The sequence below is a fragment of the Piliocolobus tephrosceles genome, chromosome 11, assembly GCF_002776525.5.
Source record: "Piliocolobus tephrosceles isolate RC106 chromosome 11, ASM277652v3, whole genome shotgun sequence".
NCBI lineage: Eukaryota > Metazoa > Chordata > Mammalia > Primates > Cercopithecidae > Piliocolobus > Piliocolobus tephrosceles.
Genome location: NC_045444.1, coordinates 90,321,695 through 90,343,970, shown reverse-complemented (window position 1 = coordinate 90,343,970; position 22,276 = coordinate 90,321,695). Strand labels below are relative to the sequence as shown.

General features: G+C 41.8%; 1 protein-coding gene across 2 annotated transcripts; it reads right to left on the bottom strand.

Moving 5' to 3' along the window:
* Positions 1-7,695: 7,695 nt before the first annotated feature.
* Positions 7,696-14,280, bottom strand: CTLA4 (cytotoxic T-lymphocyte associated protein 4). 2 transcript variants are annotated; one of them, XM_023219317.3, is made up of 4 exons: positions 13,544-14,249; positions 10,623-10,970; positions 10,084-10,193; positions 7,696-8,889 (listed from the first exon to the last, which is right to left on the bottom strand). In XM_023219317.3, exons 1-4 carry the CDS (start codon positions 13,650-13,652, stop codon positions 8,785-8,787), a joined length of 672 nt encoding a protein of 223 aa, XP_023075085.2. In that variant the 5' UTR covers positions 13,653-14,249; the 3' UTR covers positions 7,696-8,784. The 2 variants fall into 2 exon arrangements, with proteins under 2 accessions (XP_023075085.2, XP_023075089.2); XM_023219321.3 differs by lacking the exon at positions 10,084-10,193 and having other exon boundaries at positions 8,822-8,889; positions 13,544-14,280.
* Positions 14,281-22,276: the final 7,996 nt, after the last annotated feature.

The window sequence follows — 22,276 nt, the reverse complement described above, 5'->3', positions numbered from 1 at the left end:
ATAGATAGATAGATAGATAGATAGATAGATAGATAGATAGATAGATATAAAGAGGAGTTTATTAAGTATTAGCCCACACGATCAAAACGTCCCCCGATAGGCCATCTGCAGGCTGAGGAGCAAAGAGAGCCAGCCTGAGTTCCAAAACTGAAGAATTTCCAGTCCAGTCGAGGGTAGGAAGCATCCACACGGGAAAAAGATGTAGGCTGGGAGGCTAGGCCAGTCTCTCTTTTCACATTTTTCTGCCACACTGGCAGCTGATGAGATGGTGCCCACCCAGATCGAGTGTGGGTCTGCCTTTCCCAGTCCACTGACTCAAATGTTAATCTCCTTTGGCAACACCCTCACAGACAAGCCCAGGATCAATACTTTGTATCCTTCAATCCAATCAAGTTGACACTCAGTATTAACCATCTCAGTCTCCAAAAGGTTGTACTCCCCAGTTTATGGGGTTTAATTAGTTGTTGACCTCAGTTTACTGGCCCAGCATTCCAATTCTCCATGATACCCTGCCTAGCCTCACCTTAAGTGTGGGATCCTATTCTCAGTACCTCCAAATGTTGGCAGGTATCCTAATGTGAACTGATTGACCCACCAGAAGGTCAACAGCCATCTGACTTTGGGCATTTCCTACCATATCCTTTCCTGCTGTGGCACCCCTCCTGCTAAGGTAGATCTCTGTGGACAGTGATGCCTGCCTGAATGGAGCCTGAACCCATAACAAGTCTCAGATGCAAGTAGGAGGAGGAGCTAGGCCAGCAGGAGCTAGTCATTCAAGCAGGCCCACTTCCCCAGCCCCTTGACCAACTAGGTCCTCTGATGCCTCTCTTTGCCCACCAGCTGCTGTTAGTGAGGATCCAACAGGCCTGCCCCGGCCAGTCTGCAGTATGACAGCGTCCAGCGCACTCTCTCTGACTCTGAATCCAAGCCTAATACAGGAAGAAAAATAATGCCAACCCCTCTTTGGTCATGTATTTCTGTGGAACACCAGCACCGAGTGCTCCAGGAAGCCCACAAAGAAAATCTAATCTCTCATTCATGTGACAGCCTTTCTTTCACACCTTACACACAGCTTTCATGCCATCCTTGAATCATGTCTTCTCAGGCACAAATTACAAACACTATCAACACTCCAACTAGCACAAGTGCAGTCCGTGCTACTCAGCTCCGCCTAGGTTTAAAGTACTCAGGGATTCCTTCGTGATGTTTCCTGATGCCGCTCCTCCATAATCAGCTTTCACCCCTGCTTAGTGCCACCTGCCTCCACCCCCAGTGATCCAGAGTGGAATAATTACTTTTAACTCCCATTCCCGGCAGGGAAAGTCTTTTTCTGCTTTGACCCCAGATATTCCTACACTTCAACTTCTGGTAGAAATTACTTCTGCATAGCTACCTCCATCACAGTCTCGGCTGACTAGCTCCCTGCTTCTGCCTAGAGTCTCTCGCAATCTTCTATGTGGCCTGTGGCATTGGATCCAGCTCTATAACTTTATTCACCATATACCAGTTCACTTAATTTGCCATTTGGGGGCATCTTCAGGCCCTGGAGTCTGCTTTTGCCCTCTATTTTTTTTTTTCCTCAAAGGGATGCATTGTCTTTTCTCAGCATCCCTCAACGTCAACTCAGAGACCCTCCCTCCTCTTCACCCTCAACACCCCACCCTCAGCTTCTGCTCCAGGCTGGTTACTACCCTTTTAGAAACTATCCCCATTCCAAAGTTCACAGATATGAATGCAAGGTAACTCCCACTGACTTCCATGTTCATTACATCCTGTGTCTCTAGCCTGTTTCAAATGGAGAATCACCCTCTTTGCCAGGAGCGTGCTACAGGTATCATGAAGATCAGAGCTTCTCACTGGCTGTGTTAATGATTTCCATTTTCCCCCATCTCTGAGCCAAGCATCAGTGTGAGAGAACCTATGAGACCTTAGGGCCAGAAAGGCATGCAAGCCAGCAATATTGCAGCACTGACTTCAGCGCCAGGAAATGGGAAAGCAGCTAGTTACTGCTAAAACTGTGAACTGGAGCCAGTGGTCCGTCTTTAAATGTCTTCAATTTCCTGTTTTCCTCACTGGTTACAGGAGAGAGCTGCTGCTGGTGACAATCTCAAAATAAGCACCTTCAGAAAGCTTTTAAAATGTTCGACCAAAAGAATATTGGCTGATATCAACACCCATTTGTAACCCCTGTAATACATACATTACTTCTCCAATACTTCAATCCCCTTTCACCTTCCAGTTTGCTCTTTTCCTTTTGCCAGTAACCCCCAGAAGTCAGATTTGGTCATTCGAAAAGAACATGAGCTTTGGAATTAAACATGTATCCTAATCCTGATTCTGCTACTTACTAGCTATATGGCTTTGGGCAAGTAATTAAACTTTTCTGAACTTAGTTTCTTCATTTGTAAAATGGAGATGATGGCAGAACCTCTTCCACAGGGTTACTGTGGGAATTGCTTTAGCTAATGTACATCCATCTGTGCAGTATTTGAGGCTTCATAAGTTGGTTTCCTTTCCCTGTTCATTCAGGACAAGGAATTCACAAACTCTATCTTAGTGAATCAGCTTCCTCAATAGGAAAGGAATACAGAGCTAGTCTTCATTTACAAATCCATGTTTCCTGTCCTTACCATACTGCTATGGTTTACCATAATGAAAAGGTGCTCACAGGAGACTAGAGACTATGTTTGAGTTGCAAGCTAACTACAAAGAAGGAAAGAAAAACTCTTTTTTTTTTTTTTTTTTTGAGACAGAGTCTCACTCTGTTGCCCAGGTGGGAGTGCAGTGGCATGATGTTGGCTCACCGCAACCTCTGCCTCCCAGGTTCAAGAGATTCTCCTGTCTCAGCCTCCCACGTAGCTGGGTTTACAGGAGCACACCACCATGCTCAGCTCTTTTTTTTTTTTTTTTTTTTTTTTAGTAGAGACAGGATTTCGCCATGTTGGCCAGGCTGGTCTCGAATTCCTGACCTCAAGAGATATGCCCACCTCGGCCTCCCAAAGTGCTGCGATTACAGACATGAGGCACCGTACCCGGCCAGAAAAACTCATTTTCAACAAGGTGAAGAAAAAAGCTACCAGTGGGATGCATGCTGCATGGTTAACATGAAAAGGTGGAAGCAGGAAGAAAATGACAAACAGGAAGAAAAAGGTGATGATGTCCTTCAGGAAAGTGCTGCTCGTGAGAAGTCATCTGTGTTATCTTCTGAAATTTGCAATCGTGCCCTGAAATATATTTTTTACAATTCCTCTCAGAGAAAGCTTCTTCTTTTTGTTCAAATAGATGGTATTACTTTGTGTGATGAATAATCATGTTTCTGAAACACTGTTGGTTGCTATGGTAACTTTACTGTGTGTGATTAAAAGAGCATGTATCATCTCAATGGGTTGTTCCACGACTTCCAGCGGCAATAGGAGCTTTCTCGGTGTGCTGCAGGCTTTGCTGACAGACTGTTTGTTGGCAGTGTTTTGCTTTGTGTTGTCCCCTTGCAGCATTCTTCTGTAGGATTGCTAAGAACAGGCTGGGTCACCTGAGATGCTTTTCCTAAGTCCCCTGGAAGGTTACAGAAGAAAGAGAAAAGGTGGAGCCAACATTGGAGCAGCAACAGTGGTGATAATCACACCAAGGTGTAACAGGAGCACTTGGGATGGAGGTGGATGGAAAAGCAGGTTTTCTGTGGGTAGCCTGGAGTGGTAGCAGGGAGGTCTCAGAAGCAGCTTGGAAAGGACAGCTCCTGGCCAGAAAGGTGCACAGTGCCACCCACTGCAGAGCCCTGATGTGAAAACCTGGACATCTGACTTCTTAGCCTAGTTCAAATCTTGCCTCGCCCTAGAATCTTGGACAAGGTCCCTAATGTCTTCGAGCCTTATGTTCTTCTAAAATCTGAGGATCATTTCCTTTCCTAATCATCCGTGATGGTAGAATCCTGAGTTAAACCAGGGCTTCTGAAAGTATGGCCTAAAGGCTCTCTGAAGAATTAAAATCCCCAGACCCTGCCTCAGACCTTATAACTGAGAAGTTCTGGGTCGGAGGCACCTCAATCTGCACTTTTTCCAAACACTTCAGATGATTATTGCACGAAATAAATGTAAGCACATAGAGTGCACCCATGAAGGCAGATTTCCAAGAAGGGTCTGAATGTCAGGTTTCTTGCAATATGCACCAGGATGGGTTAACTTCCTCTAAGAAAATTGCTTAGAAGAGAAATAGCTACCTCTTCTGCAGGTCTCATTAGCTTCCAGTGACATAGCATCAATCCCAGATGCGCCTGGGAGTGAGAACAGGAGATTGTGTTACAGTTGGAACAGTGGTCGCAGTCTCAGGTTGTTCTTGCACAGAAACTTCTGAAGAGGGGTCTCTAGTACACTTTTCTTTTGCGGGGCGGCAGGGACGGAGCCTCACTCTGTCGCCCAGGCTGGAGTGCAGTGGTATGATCTTTCTCACTGCAACCTCTGCCTCCCAGTTCAATCGATTCTCCCGCCTCAGCCTCCCAAGTAGCTGGGACTACAGGCACCCGCCACCGTATCCGGTTAATTTTTGTATTTTTAGTAGAGACAGGGTTTCACCATGTTGGCCAGGCTGGTCTCAAACTCCTGACCTCAAGTGATTTGCCCACCTCAGCTCCTAAAGTGCTGGGATTACAGGTGTGAGCCACTGTACCCAGTCTCCAGTACACTTTTGATTCACACTGCATTAGAAGCATACGCTTTCCTGCTGATAGCATTGTCAGATAAAATACAGGGCAGACTGTTTACTTGTTTTTGTGGGGTTTTTTGGTTGAATCTGGCAAACTTACTTCGAGCCCCTATCCCAGCATGTAGCCAAGGAAACATGAAAGAGGAAAGAATAAACTTTTCCTCCCTTTTTACCAATAGGGCGTGTCATGTTTCTGGACTGAACAGAAAAAATTGACCTGAGATGAGAAAAAAAATACATATATATACGAAATAAAACAAGGTCTCTACAGAGCCTGAGTCATGGCTCTAACCAGGTGCAAACAACAAGTGAGGCAATGGGAATCACTTTCCAGAGAAAGCCACGTTCTCCTTTGCTTTGAGACCTCCCAAAACAATAACTTAATTTATAAAGTCTTGAACTTCTCAACTGGCTTTGCTCCAGTTAACAACACAGTGACATCAACATTTCACAAGCTCAGTCCCAACTACATTGAACAAACTCTCTATTAACTGAGGATATGGAAGAAGGCTCAGACTGGGTATAAAAATATAGTCAATTTTGGCAACAACCAATAATTCAAAAGAGAAAAAGAATAAAAATAAGAATTCACTAAAGAAAGAAAAAGATTGGAAGCAAGACTGGATTAAGATAAAAGTAGAATGAATGAGACACAGTAGGCAGCTGTAGCTCATAGTCCAGAGTCTTTAAGGTTTAAGACAGAAGATGTGTAGACCTGCACAAAGTTCTGCTGATCAAATAGGATAGAGATTAAGCTGGGACTGCCTAAGAAAACACTGATGGGTTCTGTATGGAAAACGGTCCTGGAGGTCCTAGTTCTCCAACTCATCAATCCATTTATTTGAGCATCTACTGTGTGCCTAAAGTTGTGATTATCCCTGTCTTGGAGAAGTTCCTGATCTAACTAGGCAGAAAAGACATGCATGCTTGAAATTATTAGAGATGAAACCACGTATAGTTATGAAACAAAAGGGGAGAAATCCACATGAGCTTAAAGTGTCAGCAAATCTGATGGTGGAGGCAAAATTTGGGATTAGTCTTGATGGGTGTGAGAATGAAGGATTATAATATTTGGAGGTGAGAAATGAGGAAATGGGAAGTAGCAGGAATGCAAGTACCATGCTGAAGAAAGAGACATGAGCAGAGGCATCTGCTAGGAGCCATGTTGGAGGAGGAGCTGACTCTGTAGCCCCTGGACACTCTATCCGGCTCCCTTGTCATCCACATTCCTGCCAGGGACAGGTGGTTCCAAGGAGGAGGGTTACAGTGTCCAGGCTCCCCCTGCATGGTAGGCCAAGCCCCATTTAAGTTCATGGATTATCTGGGCTTGGAGCTGCCCCAGGAGGACCCTGATCCCAGAAATGGAGATGGTGATGAAGGTTGGAATCCCTGTGATGGTTGGTCCTCTGATTTGGGGACAGTTCACCTCTCTGAGTACTGCAGACATAGGATCTTCTCTCATAAATGACATGGGGATTAGCAGAGGCTTTCATTTGGTGCCCAGATGCACTCCCTTATCTTCATGTTTGCTTTCTCCCCTTTCAGCGGGAGAAAGTCTTTCAGCACGTCATAGTCTTTCTTGTACAATTATTCTGCCATAGGGGAAGCTTTTTTGAGCTAAAGAGTATTTTATTTTTATAAGATTGAGACTGAACGAAGGGGGCAAGGCTTACCTCAGTTTACAACAAATGGTAGAATTTTAGGCAATAGCAGAGGAAATATTAAGCTTATATAAAGTAGTCCATTATTTAAGGGTGTCTGAAAGATACCTGGAGGGCATAACTTGCGTAAGGCACTCTCTGTCACTGAGATCTGCCTGTCAACTATGAAAAAGGGTAATCTCTCTAAAGATGTTTAGAGGAGTAGAAATGATATACTATCCACTGAGGCTCCTGATTGGTGTTTTTCTTCATGGCTACCATCCAAAGGCCTAGAGAGCAAGAAGCACAGTCTTCCACAGAAAAGGAGCTCATTCTAGGTAATAATCATTACCTTACTTTGAAAGACCTATTCATTTTTATTTAACAACCCCTTATGAAATGCTTACTGTGTGCTGTCTTGTGTGTTTGTTAGTACTTGCTGGGGAAAGAAAGAGCGAGAGAGAGAAAGAGAGCAAGAGCAAGCAAGAGAATGAACAAGGGGGAGAGACAGAGGAAGAGACACAGACAGAGTTGCCTAAGCAGTGATTCTCAAAACTTGATGGGTATAAGAAGCACTGGGAAGATTTTTGGAAATACAAACTCCTGGCCCCACCACTCAAAGATTCTGATTCAACGCATCTGGCAATAAGTGTGAATTGGTGTTTTTAGTAAGTGACCTAGTGGATTCAGTTACAGGTGGTCCCTGACCACATTGAGAATCACTGCAAAAGACAATAACAGGATGTGGAGGTCAAAAATAGGAAACCTTAAGTGGAAACCAAACGTGCTGAGACTATACATTGGTTAAGCAAGAATCACAGAGGGCTTAGTGTGCCAGGCCCAGGTGTGCCAGCTAACAGCAACATAGGACCACAGGTGTGTGTTTTCCCCACATTTGCAAAATAGTTCATTTGGAAGCCACAAGGAAAAGCTCTATTTGTCAGGAAGGCAGATCAAAATGGCTGCAAGGGACTTGGTTGCCAACATTGGAGTTGCCATGACAACTGTAATGCCTGTGAGAGTTGAGCTGAGAAAGCAAGGGGTAAGAAAGAGGAGATGAAGAATCTGTGTTAAACAGCATGCTGATTGATTTATAAAGGACTGCTACGTCTGTGTTAACCCACGTTATATCCCAAATAGTGGTGAAGAAATCAAAAGGAAAGAGGATGGATACCTTCCAAGAATTACTTGCAGGTAATGGGCTGGTGCAAAGCTGACTCATGAAGCATTATTTGTCCTTCTGTGATTTTTCAATTTGTTTCCAGCATTTCAAATATTGGAGACTCCACCAGCTACTGAATGAATGAATCAAAAATTTAAACACAATACTCAAATGCAAGGATGATAAAGACAACTCCGGAAAATGACCACCACAGATTTTTATTTAATTAAAAATATTATACATGTTGTTGCATTTTCATGGAAAATATTGAGTTAAAAACACCAGCAGTGTTAACTTTTAGAAACCTTCATGTACCCCATTTTGCCACCTGCTGCCTTCTTTTGTCCATGGCATTAACCACATAATTGTAAGAATTGGACCCATCGAACTGGAGCTTCTTAGAAGGTCATACCTATGGGTTTCCTGGAGTAAGCCACTGTCTTCAAGACAGTGTTCTGTCAAGTCAACTCAGATACCACTAGCTGTGGCTTCCTTGCAAACCATTGAAAGGAACTGGTGTAAAAGCCCCAAAGCACATGTCAACACCAACTCAGCACAATTCCGTGCAATCAAGCACTGCTATGACCTTATCCAGTTTCCAAGCCAGTTAGCAAATGACCTTGTGTTCTACCTGGTGTATTAGTGTCCTGAGCTCCTCCACAAAACTTCCCTGGGACCCATGGTGGAAAGACACTGTCATATAGTGTTTATATTCAAACCATAAACAAATACACAAAAACATATGTGGCTCCTTGCACAATACTATCAAATTAAAAAATATATATGCAATACAACCTTTAGCATCACTGGCTAAAACATAGCCATGTGAGTATTTTTGAAGCCTTGATGTAATTATACAGTTGTTTCAGAAATAAAAGGCATAAAATTTAACTTGAAAAGATCATTTCGGCTATAAACGTCTCATACATAAATATAAGATGTGTACAATATAGTCCTCTCTCTCTCTCCCTGCCTTTTCTTTCTTTGGACTGTGCCATTCCTTAATTCCTTGACCCACATCATAATGCTGCATCCCCATATTATTCCCAAGTGATGTTTTCACTAAAAATGGAGCTGATGTGACAGAAACATCCCAGCTCTGTCTTTCTGCTCCTTTGCTTTAAATTGTAGTACACGTAATTTGGGTTCTGCATCCAACTTTATATTAAAGAGAGATGAATTCCCCCCAAATGCACAAACAAATAAAAATAGCTGGATAGCAAAAGAGTTAGAATTGCCTCAGCTCTTGGAAATTGAAATATGGACTATCTTCTTCATAATGGTTTCTCAATTGATGGGAATAAAATAAGGCTGAAATTGCTTTTCACATTCTGGCTCTGTTGGGGGCATTTTCACATAGACCCCTGTTGTAAGAGGGCTTCTTTTCTTTAGCTGTCAAACACAAAAAGAAACAGTAATTACTACTGAGGAATACAGAAGCCACTTCTAACCATAATAGAACTCAACACATATTGGGTCCCTACCTGGTTAAAAATGAATGTTCACAGCACACAGAATTATAAACCTCAGGAGATTTTCTTGATTCAACTATTAAAATTTATTTTAGATAAATAACTGTGATTTGATGTTAAATGGCAATCATTTGCCTTGAATGGAAGATAGGAGAAAGAGACTTTGAGAAAGCTTCACAAAGAACTCCCAGAAAGCCCATGATAATTGATCGATCTTGTCTGCAAGAGAGCAAGCTTGATAAGGTAATAAGCTTTAGTTATCCTGTTTGAGAGCTGTATTTCTCATCTCCACTGCTGAACCTACAGCAAAGGACATCTCTGTCAGGTTGGGTGGAGGATGTTGGAATAGAGTGTATCTTTGTGTATGTGTATAAGAGACAGAGAGTGAGAAAGAGAGAGAGAGAGAGAGAGAAAGGGAGAGAAGACGGCCGAGGAAGAGAAGAAGGGAGGGAGGGAGAAGGGTGAGTCTGTAATGGCAAAGCCAGCCTTAGGCAGAGGTGTCTGAGAGGGACTGTCAAAAAGAAATCCTGACAGGAGGCCTGATTCCATACTTATACCTCTTCTACCACTAACACCTGTAATAAATAAAAACTGGGACTTTCATTTCCCAGTAAAGCAAACCAGATAATAGGGATAGGTATTATGTGAGCAGCTACAGCTTGGACAAAGAAGGTACCAGAGTGGCACAAAGAGGTGAATTCCAGGTGATGAAGAGGGACATGGAGAAGGAGAATAAAGACCATCCAGATGGTCCTCTCTAGCAGCATTCTGCCCAGCCTAATCTCATGTTTTCAGGGTTGTTAGCTTAAGTACAATTGTCATGAAGACAAAGAGCAAAACAGCTGCCCCATGTTATTGCAACGGTTACTCAAATTGAAACCCTGCTCAGAAGCACATGAACATTCAATATCAAACAAATTCATCTAAAATATTAGTCATTCTGAAACCTCAAATGCCAATGCCTACGGTTCTAGTGTGTTCTTTACCACTGTCCTTCTTTCTCTTCATTTATTGCCTCATCTCAAGAACACTAAACTCAACACCATCTTTTGGTCAGTTGATACCACTAAAGGTATCCCCATCAGACATGGTGCACCATCAGCACCACACTCACCATTTTGCTCAAAGAAACAGCTGTGAGGAGAAAGCTATAAAAAAACAACCCCGAACTAACTGCTGCAAGGATCCAGAGGAGGAAGTCAGAATCTGGGCACGGTTCTGGATCTGCAACAGAAAACAAAGCAGAGCCTCCCTGAGACAGTTTTAAACTCTAGGGCTCTACTCTCCAACATTGGTGGAAAAAGGACATTAGAGCCCACCCCTAAATTGCATGGGTAGCCCACCAATAGGTTTGGCTACTTGGGACTACTTCCCCAGGAACATCATATCATATCAAAAGCATGGGTCAAGCGTCATGATGATTAGCACTCCAGAGCAAGTGCCCCAACTTCCCCCAATCATTTTATTTTATAGTCAGAATGCTATGAAGGTTGCCACCCATCATAAGCAAGGCTACCATGTGGTAGAGAACTCTTAAAGAGAATTTCCACAGTCCTAAAAATAAACAACCTGAAATTAAGGGACAAAACTGTTTTTTACGCATAGAAGACCGCAATGCAACAGGTGTCAACTCAGTGAAATGGCTTTGCTCACCAATTACATAAATCTGGGTTCCGTTGCCTATTCCCATGTAGTATGGTGGTGGGTACATGAGCTCCACCTTGCAGATGTAGAGTCCCGTGTCCATAGCCCTCAGTCCTTGGATAGTGAGGTTCATTTGATTTCCACTGGAGGTGCCCGTGCAGATGGAATCATCTAGGAAGGTCAACTCATTCCCCATCATGTACGTTGCCGCACAGACTTCAGTCACCTGGCTGTCAGCCTGCCGAAGCACTGTCACCCGGACCTCAGTGGCTTTGCCTGGAGATGCATACTCACACACAAAGCTGGCGATCCCTCGGCTGTTGGCCAGCACCACAGCAGGCTGGGCCACGTGCATTGCTAGCATGGAAAAGCCAAAGGGAACTCAGTGAACTCATGCTCCTTCATGACCAAGCCCAGGCAAGCCCTTCTGCCTTCTAGCTTCATCCCCAGGGCCTTCTCTCCCCCGTCAACAAATCCATCACTTACCCCTTCCCCTCTCCACACCCCCAGCCTCCCTTTCATCTCTCAACTGTTTTCCAGCTACTGTCCATATAGATGTTTTCTTACTGAGAAATAGATTCTTCAAGATGGTTGTGGCAGGAAAAACACTGATATGACAAACAGAAGACCTGGCTTGCCCATGAAATATGTGATTTGGAGCAAGTCACACTTCTCCCATGTCCTTCACTTTTCTCATGTATAGTAAGAGAGAATTAGATGAGATGGTATCTTCTCTGGTATTCTAAGGTTATGATAGAATGATAGGAGCTATATAGTTCCGGGACTATAATGAGTGGTAGGGGAAATTCTGAAGGTTGAGGTACAGAATCTTGCTTTATCTCTCAAAGCCTATGTCAAAAACCTCTGCCTACTTATTGAGCTTGCCCTGAACCTCTATCACCCAGCAGTAGCTGTGTCTTGATGCACTGTACCAGCCTCCGCCTTCGCTGGCATTGTTGTAGAGTGGAAGATGTTGTTAGATGAAGGAAGCCACAGAGCCGAGGGCACCAGGTCGTTTCCTCTCTAGGTTGAGGCAACCCTCCTGTTAACTCCTGTGGGCTTCCCCTGACACCACGCCGCCTCTCTGCCCTTTCTTTCTCCTTCTCTTGAACACTCCCGTGCTCCTCTGTTTTCTCTTTTCCCACAGGATAAAGGAGATAAAGCTCTCCATACAGAGAAGCTTGCATCAACTCAAAAATAGTGGCTGCATGCCAAATTACTTTCCTGTAACTAATCTGGCCCCTCTCCAGTCAGTCTGACAAGTGAAACCCAAAACTTGTGTTGCATGATGTCACTCATCTGCTCGATCCCTTTGACTCTTTACTAACACCGATTGCAAAAACAAATAAAATAAATAACATTCAATGAGTCCCCCATGATCCAATTCCAATCTATCACTTCAGTCTGAATTTCTAGGACACACTTTCCTGCCTATAAATCACCTTATATTAGAGACACTAGTCCCTTCCGCCAAGCCACCTGTACTGGACATCTGTCTTCAGAAGAGAAAACAGTTTGGCAGCAGCCACTGTCATGTCTATTCCAGCAGCACTAGCTAGCTAGACTATAGTTTCCTTCCCTAACCCTCGCCTCTGCCTATCAGAGATGCCCTCTGAGCATCCTTAGCACTGTGATAACTCCATTGCAGTACTTCATTACATTCTGCCCTGTATTAAAGTTATTCGTGAGTTAATCACATCTCTCCACTCTTTTACTTGTGATTCATGAACTCCTGTGAGCAGTGATTATATGCCACCCAAGTGAGCACTCAATAATCTTTATTGTATTGACTCTAAGCTTAAGAAATCCTAAATGTCCTGTCCTCTCCCCAAGCAAGCTCACACTTATCACCACTAAATGTGGTCACACTCAACTTTCCAGTATCTGTCATGGGAGGGTCCTGCCTGGTTACTGGTTGAGATAAATTTACTTTAGGAAATTTAAATACTTCTAAGAGCATTTATTTAATCTTTACATATTTAAAACATGTAAAAATAAGAAAATATATGTGAATATTTCTTCTCCAGTAAAAATTAAACCATCAAACATCTTTTGAGCACCTACTTCATACAAACTACATGATTTCTTAACCAAGAAGGTCTAGAGAGAGATAAGGTTGAGATTCAATGGAAATACTCATCATTTTAAGCCATGTAACAAACCTGGTGTCAGTCTCTGAAGAGATGAAAACTGAGGATCTACATCTGAAATCCACATGTAGGTCAGGCAACAATTAAGTATTGTATGCCAAACAGACTGGTGGCTTGCTTTCTTTCCTTTTTCTTGTGTTTTTTTGTTTCTTTGTTTGTTTTGTTTTTGCAATTTCAAGCTTTTATTTTTAAATAATTGGCTAATTAGCTTGTAGAATTGATTAAGAGAACCTTAAAACCTTGAATTAAGTAAAGAAGGCATTCTTCCCATGATTTCCCTACATTTTAAACAAGCTGGCTAATTCGTTTATAAAGCATATGAATCCGAGGACCTTAAAACCTTGAATTGTATGGCAAAGAAACTCTTCCCAGGATTTGCTTAAATCAATTTAAAAAAAAAGAAAGAAAGAAACTTGTGAGCTCATCCTGAAACCCAGCTCAAATGTATTCAAGACTATGGATATCCTTTCCCTCTTAAATTACTTCCAGTCTCATAGAAGGGTCTGAAATTGCCTATGTCTCTCTCCTAAACCAACTCACATGCATTCATGAAGCCCCTACTAAATACCTGGCACTCTGTTCTGAGCTATCTCTTTGCTTATTTGCTGCCGCCCAACTGTTCCCTGCTGACCCTGGAATACAGAGCCAGCCAAGCCAGATTGGAGTCTTACCTTTAACTTCTGGCTTTGCTGTAAATCACTGCCCTTGACTGCTGAAAGAAATGAAACCCAGGTGGGAGAAACACCTCCTCCATCTTCATACTCCAAAAGTCTCACTCACCTTTGGAGAAGACAGGGATGAAGAGAAGAGAAAACAGGAGAGTGTAGGGCCGGGTCCTGGTAGCCAGGTTCAGCCGAGCCTTGTGCCGCTGAAATCCAAGGCAAGCCATGGCTTTATGGGAGCGGTGTTCAGGTCTTCAGGAAGTAGAGCGAAACCTTTCAGGATCCTGAAGCTTTGAAATGTGTTTGAACCCACACAGAATCAAGGACTTTATATAGATAGCTTTGATCCCAGGTATGTATTACACATGTGCACACACAGAAGGCACTTGAATAGAAAGCCTTTTTGTTTTGGTTTTACGAGAAAGGAAGCCGTGGGTTTAGCTGTTACGTCGAAAAGACAACCTCAAGCACTCAACTGAACAAAACAAGCCAATCCATGGATGGAAAATGTATTCAATTTGAAACTGAAGCTTCATGTTCACTTTGAGGATCTGGATAACTAAGTGGAGATTTGGAGAATTTCCTGGAGTACAAGGGCCCTCCTAATTTTATTCAATCTCCTGGGCATCCTTAACCATCCAGTCCAATTCATTTCGTTGACATCTCCAAAACTGCTAGGCTGCTAACTTTCTGATCCCTTGGGCTAATGGCAGGATTTGTCTGCAGGCATCATTAATAAAAACTGTATTCTATCTGTGAAGCACCATCCTTCTAATCGTTCCTTGACATGCTTTACAAATAAGTTTATTTATCCTAATTCCATTTAGCATTTGGTTAAGAGAAAATACCAAAATCACAAGAAATAAACTGAAAACAGGCAGAAAAAAAAAGCTGCCTCTGGTTTTGCAGAAGGAAAGAATTCAGATGTTCTTAAAAGCCTTAACAGAGACAAAACAGAGTTAAAGAAGGTCCAAAGAAAAGCCAATCCACATGATTCAAGAGATTAGAGCCTTCCATAAAAGGATAGACTTTTTTTTTTCTAATACAAGTTTTTCAAGCAGAAAATTCAAAAGTGAAGGTTAAATATAACCAGAGTCCTTAAATTTGTGACAGCTGTAGAGAGGACCAACGATCTAACAAAAGGAGTTTGAAACATTGAGGACCTTCCTTAAATCTGGAGAATTTTCATACATTTCAATAAAGAAAGAAACATTTATAGGGAGCCTGTAATATGCCAGGAGTTGTGTGCACTTAGGACTGAATGATGACAAAACAAAAACATAGTTGATACCTTAAGGGGCTTCTAGAAGGCTGACATGCAAACAGACAGTTGCAACAGGGAATATGGCATTTGCCTACTCCAGTCCGTCCATGGTTTCCCATTGTCCACACCTCAGCACAGCAGAGGAGGCTCTGCAGAATACTCACCACATGCTTCCCTCTTTGACCTGTCCCCCAGCATTCCCTCCCATTCCCCTTTCCTGCATTTGTCTTTCCTTCCGCATGTCTCTTTCAGGACTCATCACTTTTACCCATGCTGTTCCTACTGCCTTTTTTCTCCTATTATCTTATTTTATACTCCTTCTCATCTTCCAGGACTTAGCTCAGCTGTCACCTCCTCCAGGAAGCCCCTTCTGACCTGCCTGTTTTCTATACTCCACTACACCTTATAGAAATCTTCAAGCCACAGCTCAAATACCAACTAGCAATAGCAACCTAATGGGCACTTACTAATGCCAGACTGGGCACCGGAGGTTTTCTAAAAAGTGAAAAACAAATGTTCCTGCCTTCAAGAGGAACACACAGCAGTGGCAAGGACAGATAGCTAAACCCATGATCATGATAGAGTGAGATCAATGCTGGAATTGAAGTATTATGTAGAGGAGCAGAAGCCACTGGTTCAGCCTGTGGAAATCAGAAAGGGCTTCTCAGAGGAAGAAAAGCCTGAACTTATTATTGAGAACAGGGAAAAGGGTGGATATTCAGACAAGAAGAACAGCATGGGCTAAAGCTGGAAATGGTATGAAGAGCTCGTTATGGTCAGAGGACAAAGCTTGTCTGGGGATGAGCAGAAGGTGCAAGCTGATCCTCCTAGCAGCAAGGACCAATGAAACATACGGAGCAAATTGGTATGACTGAGTTCACATTTGGGGGAAATTTTAGGGATGGGGAGGATGGGTTCAGGGAGAAATGTAACCAGGAAAACTGGGAAGAAGACTATTGGAATACGCCAGGCACCAGGATTTGGAAAGCTTTCTGTAGGGGGTAAAATAGTAAATATATTATGATTTGCCAACCATATGGTCTCTGTTGCCACTACTCAACTATGTCATTTTAGAATGAAAGAAGCCATATGTTATATGTAAACAAATGGGTATGTGTGCATTCCAATAAAACTTTATTTACAAAAATAGGTGAAGTCTGGATTTGGCCTGTGGGCCATGGTTTGCCAACCCCTGGTCTAAACTAAGGTAATGACAGCTGTGAAGACAAGGTCCCTACAGGATTAGTCCACAATCAGTGAGTGCAGGGAGAAGTTTAGAATGAATGACACCAAAATTATAGTTTGGAAAGTACTGTGGTGCTGCAGAAATTGTTCAAATGTTAAGTTTTCTTTCTTTCTTTTCTTTTTTTTGGGGGGACAGAGTTTCGCTCTTGTTGCCCAGGCTGGAGTGCAATGGTGCAATCTTGGCTAACTGCAACGTCTGCCTCCTGGGTTCAAGCGATTCTCCTGCCTCAGCCTCCCAAGTAGCTGAGATTACAGGCACCCACCACCACGCCCAGCTAATTTTTTGTATTATTTTAGTAGAGACAGGGTTTCGCCATGTTGACCAGGCTAGTCTCGAATTCCTGACCTCAGGTGATCTACCCGCCTTGGCCTCCCAAAGTGCAGGGATTACAGGCGTGAGCCACTGCACCCAGCAAGTTTTGCTTCTTTCAAGTCTCAGAACAACCCTACAAGACAAGAGTTATCATTTTTCCCATTTCATAAAGAAGGAAACCAAGGCATTGAAAGTTAAGGTGACTTATCCAATAACCCGTAGGAAGTGGCAGAGACAGGATTTGAAGCCAGTGATACTCTTTATCACTATGCTAAAGCAAAGATTTTGAAGTCCAAGATAACTGGATTTGCCTCCTAGCAAAAGGACTTGCTTAATGTTTACCTGGGGCTCAAAGCCCAATGTCCTCCAGATAATGGCATCTTCTTCTCAAGATTATTGAAAGGATTAAATGAGATAATGCATGTAACATGTATATAAGGCCTATTGTAACAGAATGCCACTCAATAAATAGTCCTTTCTAATTATATAGGGTCACTGAGAAGACAGAGGTGCAATTTACTGGAATAAATAACAGGAAGAGCAGGTAAGAAAGTGAAACGACAGCTTTCATTTGGGTATGTTGAGTTTATGGCATCTATGGAAAGCAGTTGCTAATAGGATTCTGGAGCACAGGAAGAGACATTATTAGTTTAGGCAACCATGAAGCCACTGATGAAAGTGTCACAGGCCAAGTCACAAAAGGAGCATTCTCTAAACATTTTTTAAATGAGTGGTAAATGAATGAAAGCAGTTTAACATAAGAAGAGATGAGGGTTGTAATTAGAACCTTCAAAGACATCTTACTAGATACCTTAATTATGCTTTTATGAAACTAATTCTGTCATAGCAAGAAAATTCAAATGGTTGTTTAAAAAAAAAAGCTGGGTAAAAGAATCTTGATGAGAAGATATATTCACATATACCACCCCACAGATTACTTGATAATTATAATAGGGAAAAGATAATTGATAAATCTAGCAGATACTGCCTTAACCAAGTGATCCCAACTGAAGATTACCGTGATGGAGTGTTCTGACATAGGTACCTCCAGATACAATACACTGAGAAGGACACAACAACTTTGTGTAGTTATTGCCAAAATTGTTTTAACTGAATCTAAGCATGAAGAAATAATCAGACAAATCCATATTCTGCAAAATAACTGGCTTAGATTCTTCAAAAATGTTAGTATTACAAAAGATTAAAAAGAGAAAAGCCTGGAAAACCACTCTAGATTGAAGGAGAAAATAAAGACATGACAACAGAATTTAATGTATGATTCTTGCTTGAAAAAAATAATACAAAGCAGATTACTGAGACATTGGGAGAAATTTGAATATAGCCCATATTTCATAATAGCATTGCCTTAATGTTAAATTTCCTGAATGTGATCATTGCACTGGGGTTATGTAGGAAACCATCCTTGTTTATAGATAATACTCAGGTATTCAAGGTTTAAGTGTCAGAATGTCAGCAAGTACTCTCAGATGGTTCAGCAAAAATATGCACCTGTGTTAGCAGAGAAAGGTAAAAAGAATTAAACAACAGTGATGAAATGTTAACAATTGGTGAATCTAGGTGAAGAATATGTGTGTGTTCATGGTACTATTCTTACAAATTCTTTGTAAATTTGAGGTTTTTCAAAAAAAATGGAAGTAAAAATTATAAGGCCAACTATTTATATTATTAATAATATGGTAGGCAATAAACCATAGATGAGCAAACTGAAATGTAGAGAGGAAAAGTGACTTGCTGAAGGTGATTCTCCATCTGCTTTCCTCAGATCCAAGCTCCACCTGGGACAGACCCCTGTAGACAACGTCTCTCCTTAGTTCCCTGTCAGGGTGTCTTCTGAGGTCTTAGCATTGGAAGTTCCCAGCAGATCAGAAAGTACAAGGTGGAAGTCCAGGTCTTTCTTCCCTGCCCTCTTCCAGTTTCAGGGCCATGTATCTGGTAGTAACAGTACCTCTCCACAAGTATAGTTCCTGTTTGGTGGCCCCTGTTCTGTGATGCCAGTTCTCACTCTTACCTCCGCTGGTCCTTTCCATCCTAGGGGTGCTATCAGCTTCCACTGTTGTTAGTGTTTGGGTGCATTACCAACCTCCACTCCTGATGCTTTTTAATATTTCTCAAAGTAGTTCTTTCATTGAATCTCTTATTTGAACCCCCTGTTTCCTGTTGAGACCCTCATCGATACAGTGTTACATTTGATATGTGGCAAAAACTGGATTGAAATCTTCGTCTTCTCATTCCCATTCAGTACTTATTTTTCCCCAGTTATCTTATGTACAGTAATAACATGTTATATCATATAGGTTTGTATTTATTATAGTCAATCACGTACAATTCTGTCTTCCTCCAAATTCTATTTCCACAGCACTTACATCCTCAACACACACAAAGCACCTAATCAAGGCCTCCTTTGTACCTAATAGATAATAGAGAATTTCTGCATTTCAGTTTAGATCTCAAGCGTTTTTATTTCTCCAGCATCTCGTTTCCAGCTCTGGGGAAAGTGCTAATCAATAAGCACACAATCAGAGGCCTGATAGGCACTAATGAGCCCAGCAGAGTGATTAAAAGCATGGCTGGAATCAGACAGACATGAGTTCAAGTCCTGGCTCTGCTGCTTCCGGATATGTGATCTTGGATGACATTTTTTAACTTCTCTGATCCTCAGCTTCCTCATCTGCAAAATATGGGTAATTTACAGGAACTATCTTATATTATTATTGTGATGATTCATTGAGCCTATACCAAGAAGTTATTGAACACTGTGCCTATAATATACTATGTTCTCAGGAGAAATTAGCTTACATATTCAACACAGAGAAAGCTATGGAATTTAAATTTCAGCTGTTATATAAATCCTCTTTCATTATCATTTCTACTGAATAGATGGTATTTTAGATTACAGTCAGATACTAATTATTCTAATACTCAGATATTTAATTTCTGCTCTGTCAGTATTTCCGTGAGTATCTGGAACCAAACAGCTTATTATTTTTTACCTGATTGAGTGTAAAACCTCACAACTCTACACATAATCTAAGAATTATGTATTATAAGCTCCCAATTATTCAGTGGCTGAATATTCAAATGTCTAAGGGTAGACATCCTTGGATATTTTCATTTCAGGTTAGGAAGGGGAAAGTCAATTTGCTAATTATTTTTACCACTCCAATTATAAAAGAAAAAAAGGTGGGGGGGTTGGTGGTAAAGGAAATGAAAATAATCGGCTAAAATTAGGACTTGGGGATTCACTGTGATTTCATTTATACTCATTATCTTCTTATATCCTAATAGCTTGAGTAAACCCCAGATTGGTTTTGTAGTACTCTTAGTGGTTACTGGGTTTGAAAGATCTCTCAAGATTTGCATAATTCACAGTGGTGCCTATGGTGAAGTATCTTCAGAATTCCAAATGAGGTAGAGTTTGAAGAGTAACTGGGTTGTTTACTTAATTGTAAAATTCCTCAGCTGGTACAGCTTATCCTGAACTCAATTCAACTTTTCAGATTTTTGAACCTTTTTTTCCCTAAACCTCCTCCAATTATCTTTTACCCAACTAGTACACCAAAAAAAAAAAAAAATCAACTTTTTATTGAAAGATTTGCACCTGGCATTGACTGTGGTACCTACTGCAAAACATCCTTTGCTTGACGGTTTCGGATGTAATGGGAAGAATGAAAAGTCTAATATTTGCATAGTGTGCAGTTTCAGGACATCCCATTACGTTGAACCTATAATCATGCCTAATTAAGGTTATATACTCTGTGTGTTTGTGCTAATTAGCTCATCACACAGAGCTCCTTTCAAAATTGACTTCAAAGGAAAAAGAAAATCATCTACCAAAGTAAGTGACTGCTGAAGAAGAATCTATCAATCATCTCACTTGAAAGAGAATTAAAGAGAAAGGAAATGATATGCAAAGTGACTGGAAAGAAATTTTAGCTTCATTACCATTAAAGGGTGAAAATATGGGCTGGGCAAGAACCCACTTTAATAAATAAGGCAGATTAATTTTCAGTCCCTAGAAAACTATAATCCATTTCATAAAATTAGGTAAAAAATGGATGCTTCTGAGCTGTGGACTTTGTCAGTCCTTTTGTGGGGAAACAGAGTAGGCTCCTGCTGGCTTTTCAGTTTACATTGTGAACAGGGTTGTCACGGAAGCAAAGTTTTATTTGCTGATTTGGATGACAATGAAATGCAGAGCCTGCTTCAGTTGAGGGGTAATCTTCACCTGTCACAGATTTAATTATATAGAGACGAAAACAAATATTTTTGAATGAATAAATTTTTTTTATTATTATTATTTTGAGACGGAGTCTCGCTCTGTCGCCCAGGCTGGAGTGCAGTGGCGCGACCTCGGCTCACTGCAAGCTCTGACTCCCGGGTTCACGCCATTCTCCTGCCTCAGCCTCCTGAGTAGCTGGGACTACAGGCACCTGCCACCACACACGGCTCTTTTTTTTTGTATTTTTAGTAGAGACAGGGTTTCACCATGTTAGCCAGGATGGTCTCAATCTCCTGACCTCATGATCCACCTGCGTCGGCCTCCCAAAGTGCTGGGATTACAGGCGTAAGCCACCGTGCCCAGCCTGAATGAGTAAATAATAAGTCGGCTGGGCATGGTGGCTCATGCCTGTAATCCCAGCACTTTGGGAGGCTGAGGTGGGTGGATCACTTGAGGTCCGGAGTTTGAGACCAGCCTGCCCAACATGGTGAAACCTCATCACTACTAAAAATACAAAAATTAGCTGGGCGTGGTGGTGTGTGCCTATAGTCCTAGCTACTTGGGAGGCTGAGGCATGAGAATTGCTGAACCCAGGAGGCAGAGGTTGCAGTGAGCTGAGATCATAACACTGCACTCCAGCCTGGGCAACAGAGCGAGACTGTCTCAAAAAATAACATTAATAATACGTTAACTGTGGTCACAAAGCAATTTGTACAAGGAATCTGTGTTCTAATTGCCTAAGCTCCTTACTTTATATGATTACATCTTTTGAATATCTTATCTCCACTCATGGATAATGTTGTTATTATATTTTGAATTTTAGACATTGTCATCTCTGATTGTCTGTCAACGTCCTTAGCGTCTCACTCCTAAAAGTAAAATTAAAGTTGGATGTTGTCTTTTTTCTTAATCCCTCAGCCCTGTTGCAACACAGCCAGCCATAAATAAATTTAGGTAAGTGGCTTTATCAAAAGCCAAAAATAGATGTTTTCAAAAATAGGTAACCTTCCTATTTTACAGAGTAGGAAACTGATATTGAGAAGGTAATTGACTTGCCCAGGGTCACATATTCAGATCTTATTCTTTCATTGTCAAGGAGAAATAAACAGAAAGGGAAGGGTAAATAGGCTCATATTTGACCCACGACACCCTCCCCGCAACGTACCCCACCTGAATGGTACATTCAGGAGTGCACCTGATTTCTATTTAGAACAAGCTGAGATTACCCAGTACCATTTCCATTTTACAAAAGAAGAAACTTCACAAATCACTAATGTTTTCTTGCCTTAGTGCAAGGAGAGGGAAATCTTGGACTTGGACTACCAATCGTCTTTAATGCTGAATGAACCACCCACCTACACCCCAAAAGTTGCTAGTTATCTATAAATAGTAACATTGGAAGTACCAAACATTTGATGGAACCCATTTCTTGCATGACATTTGTGGCTGATAAAATCTCAACCTCGAGCACTTATTTCAGTTTCTTGGTTACAGAGACATTGCTTTCATATTTTGAGCTGTGTTATTTTGGGGCCTGCTTGCGACTGCCACATTTCAATGACGCCAGGCCTTGACCCTCTTCATACTTCCAGTTCATAGGAAATGGTTATGCCAAACCTCGAGTACAGAAAATATACAAAAAGAGTACCTCTACTGTTTACATTGTGAGTGACAGCAGCTGTGATGGTGGAAAAGGGTGTGTCAGGTGACAAAAAATACAGGGTGTTTGCACAGCCTGTGGCAGGCTTTGACTCCTGGAGCTAGAAGAAATGTTAGTGAGTTCTGCTGT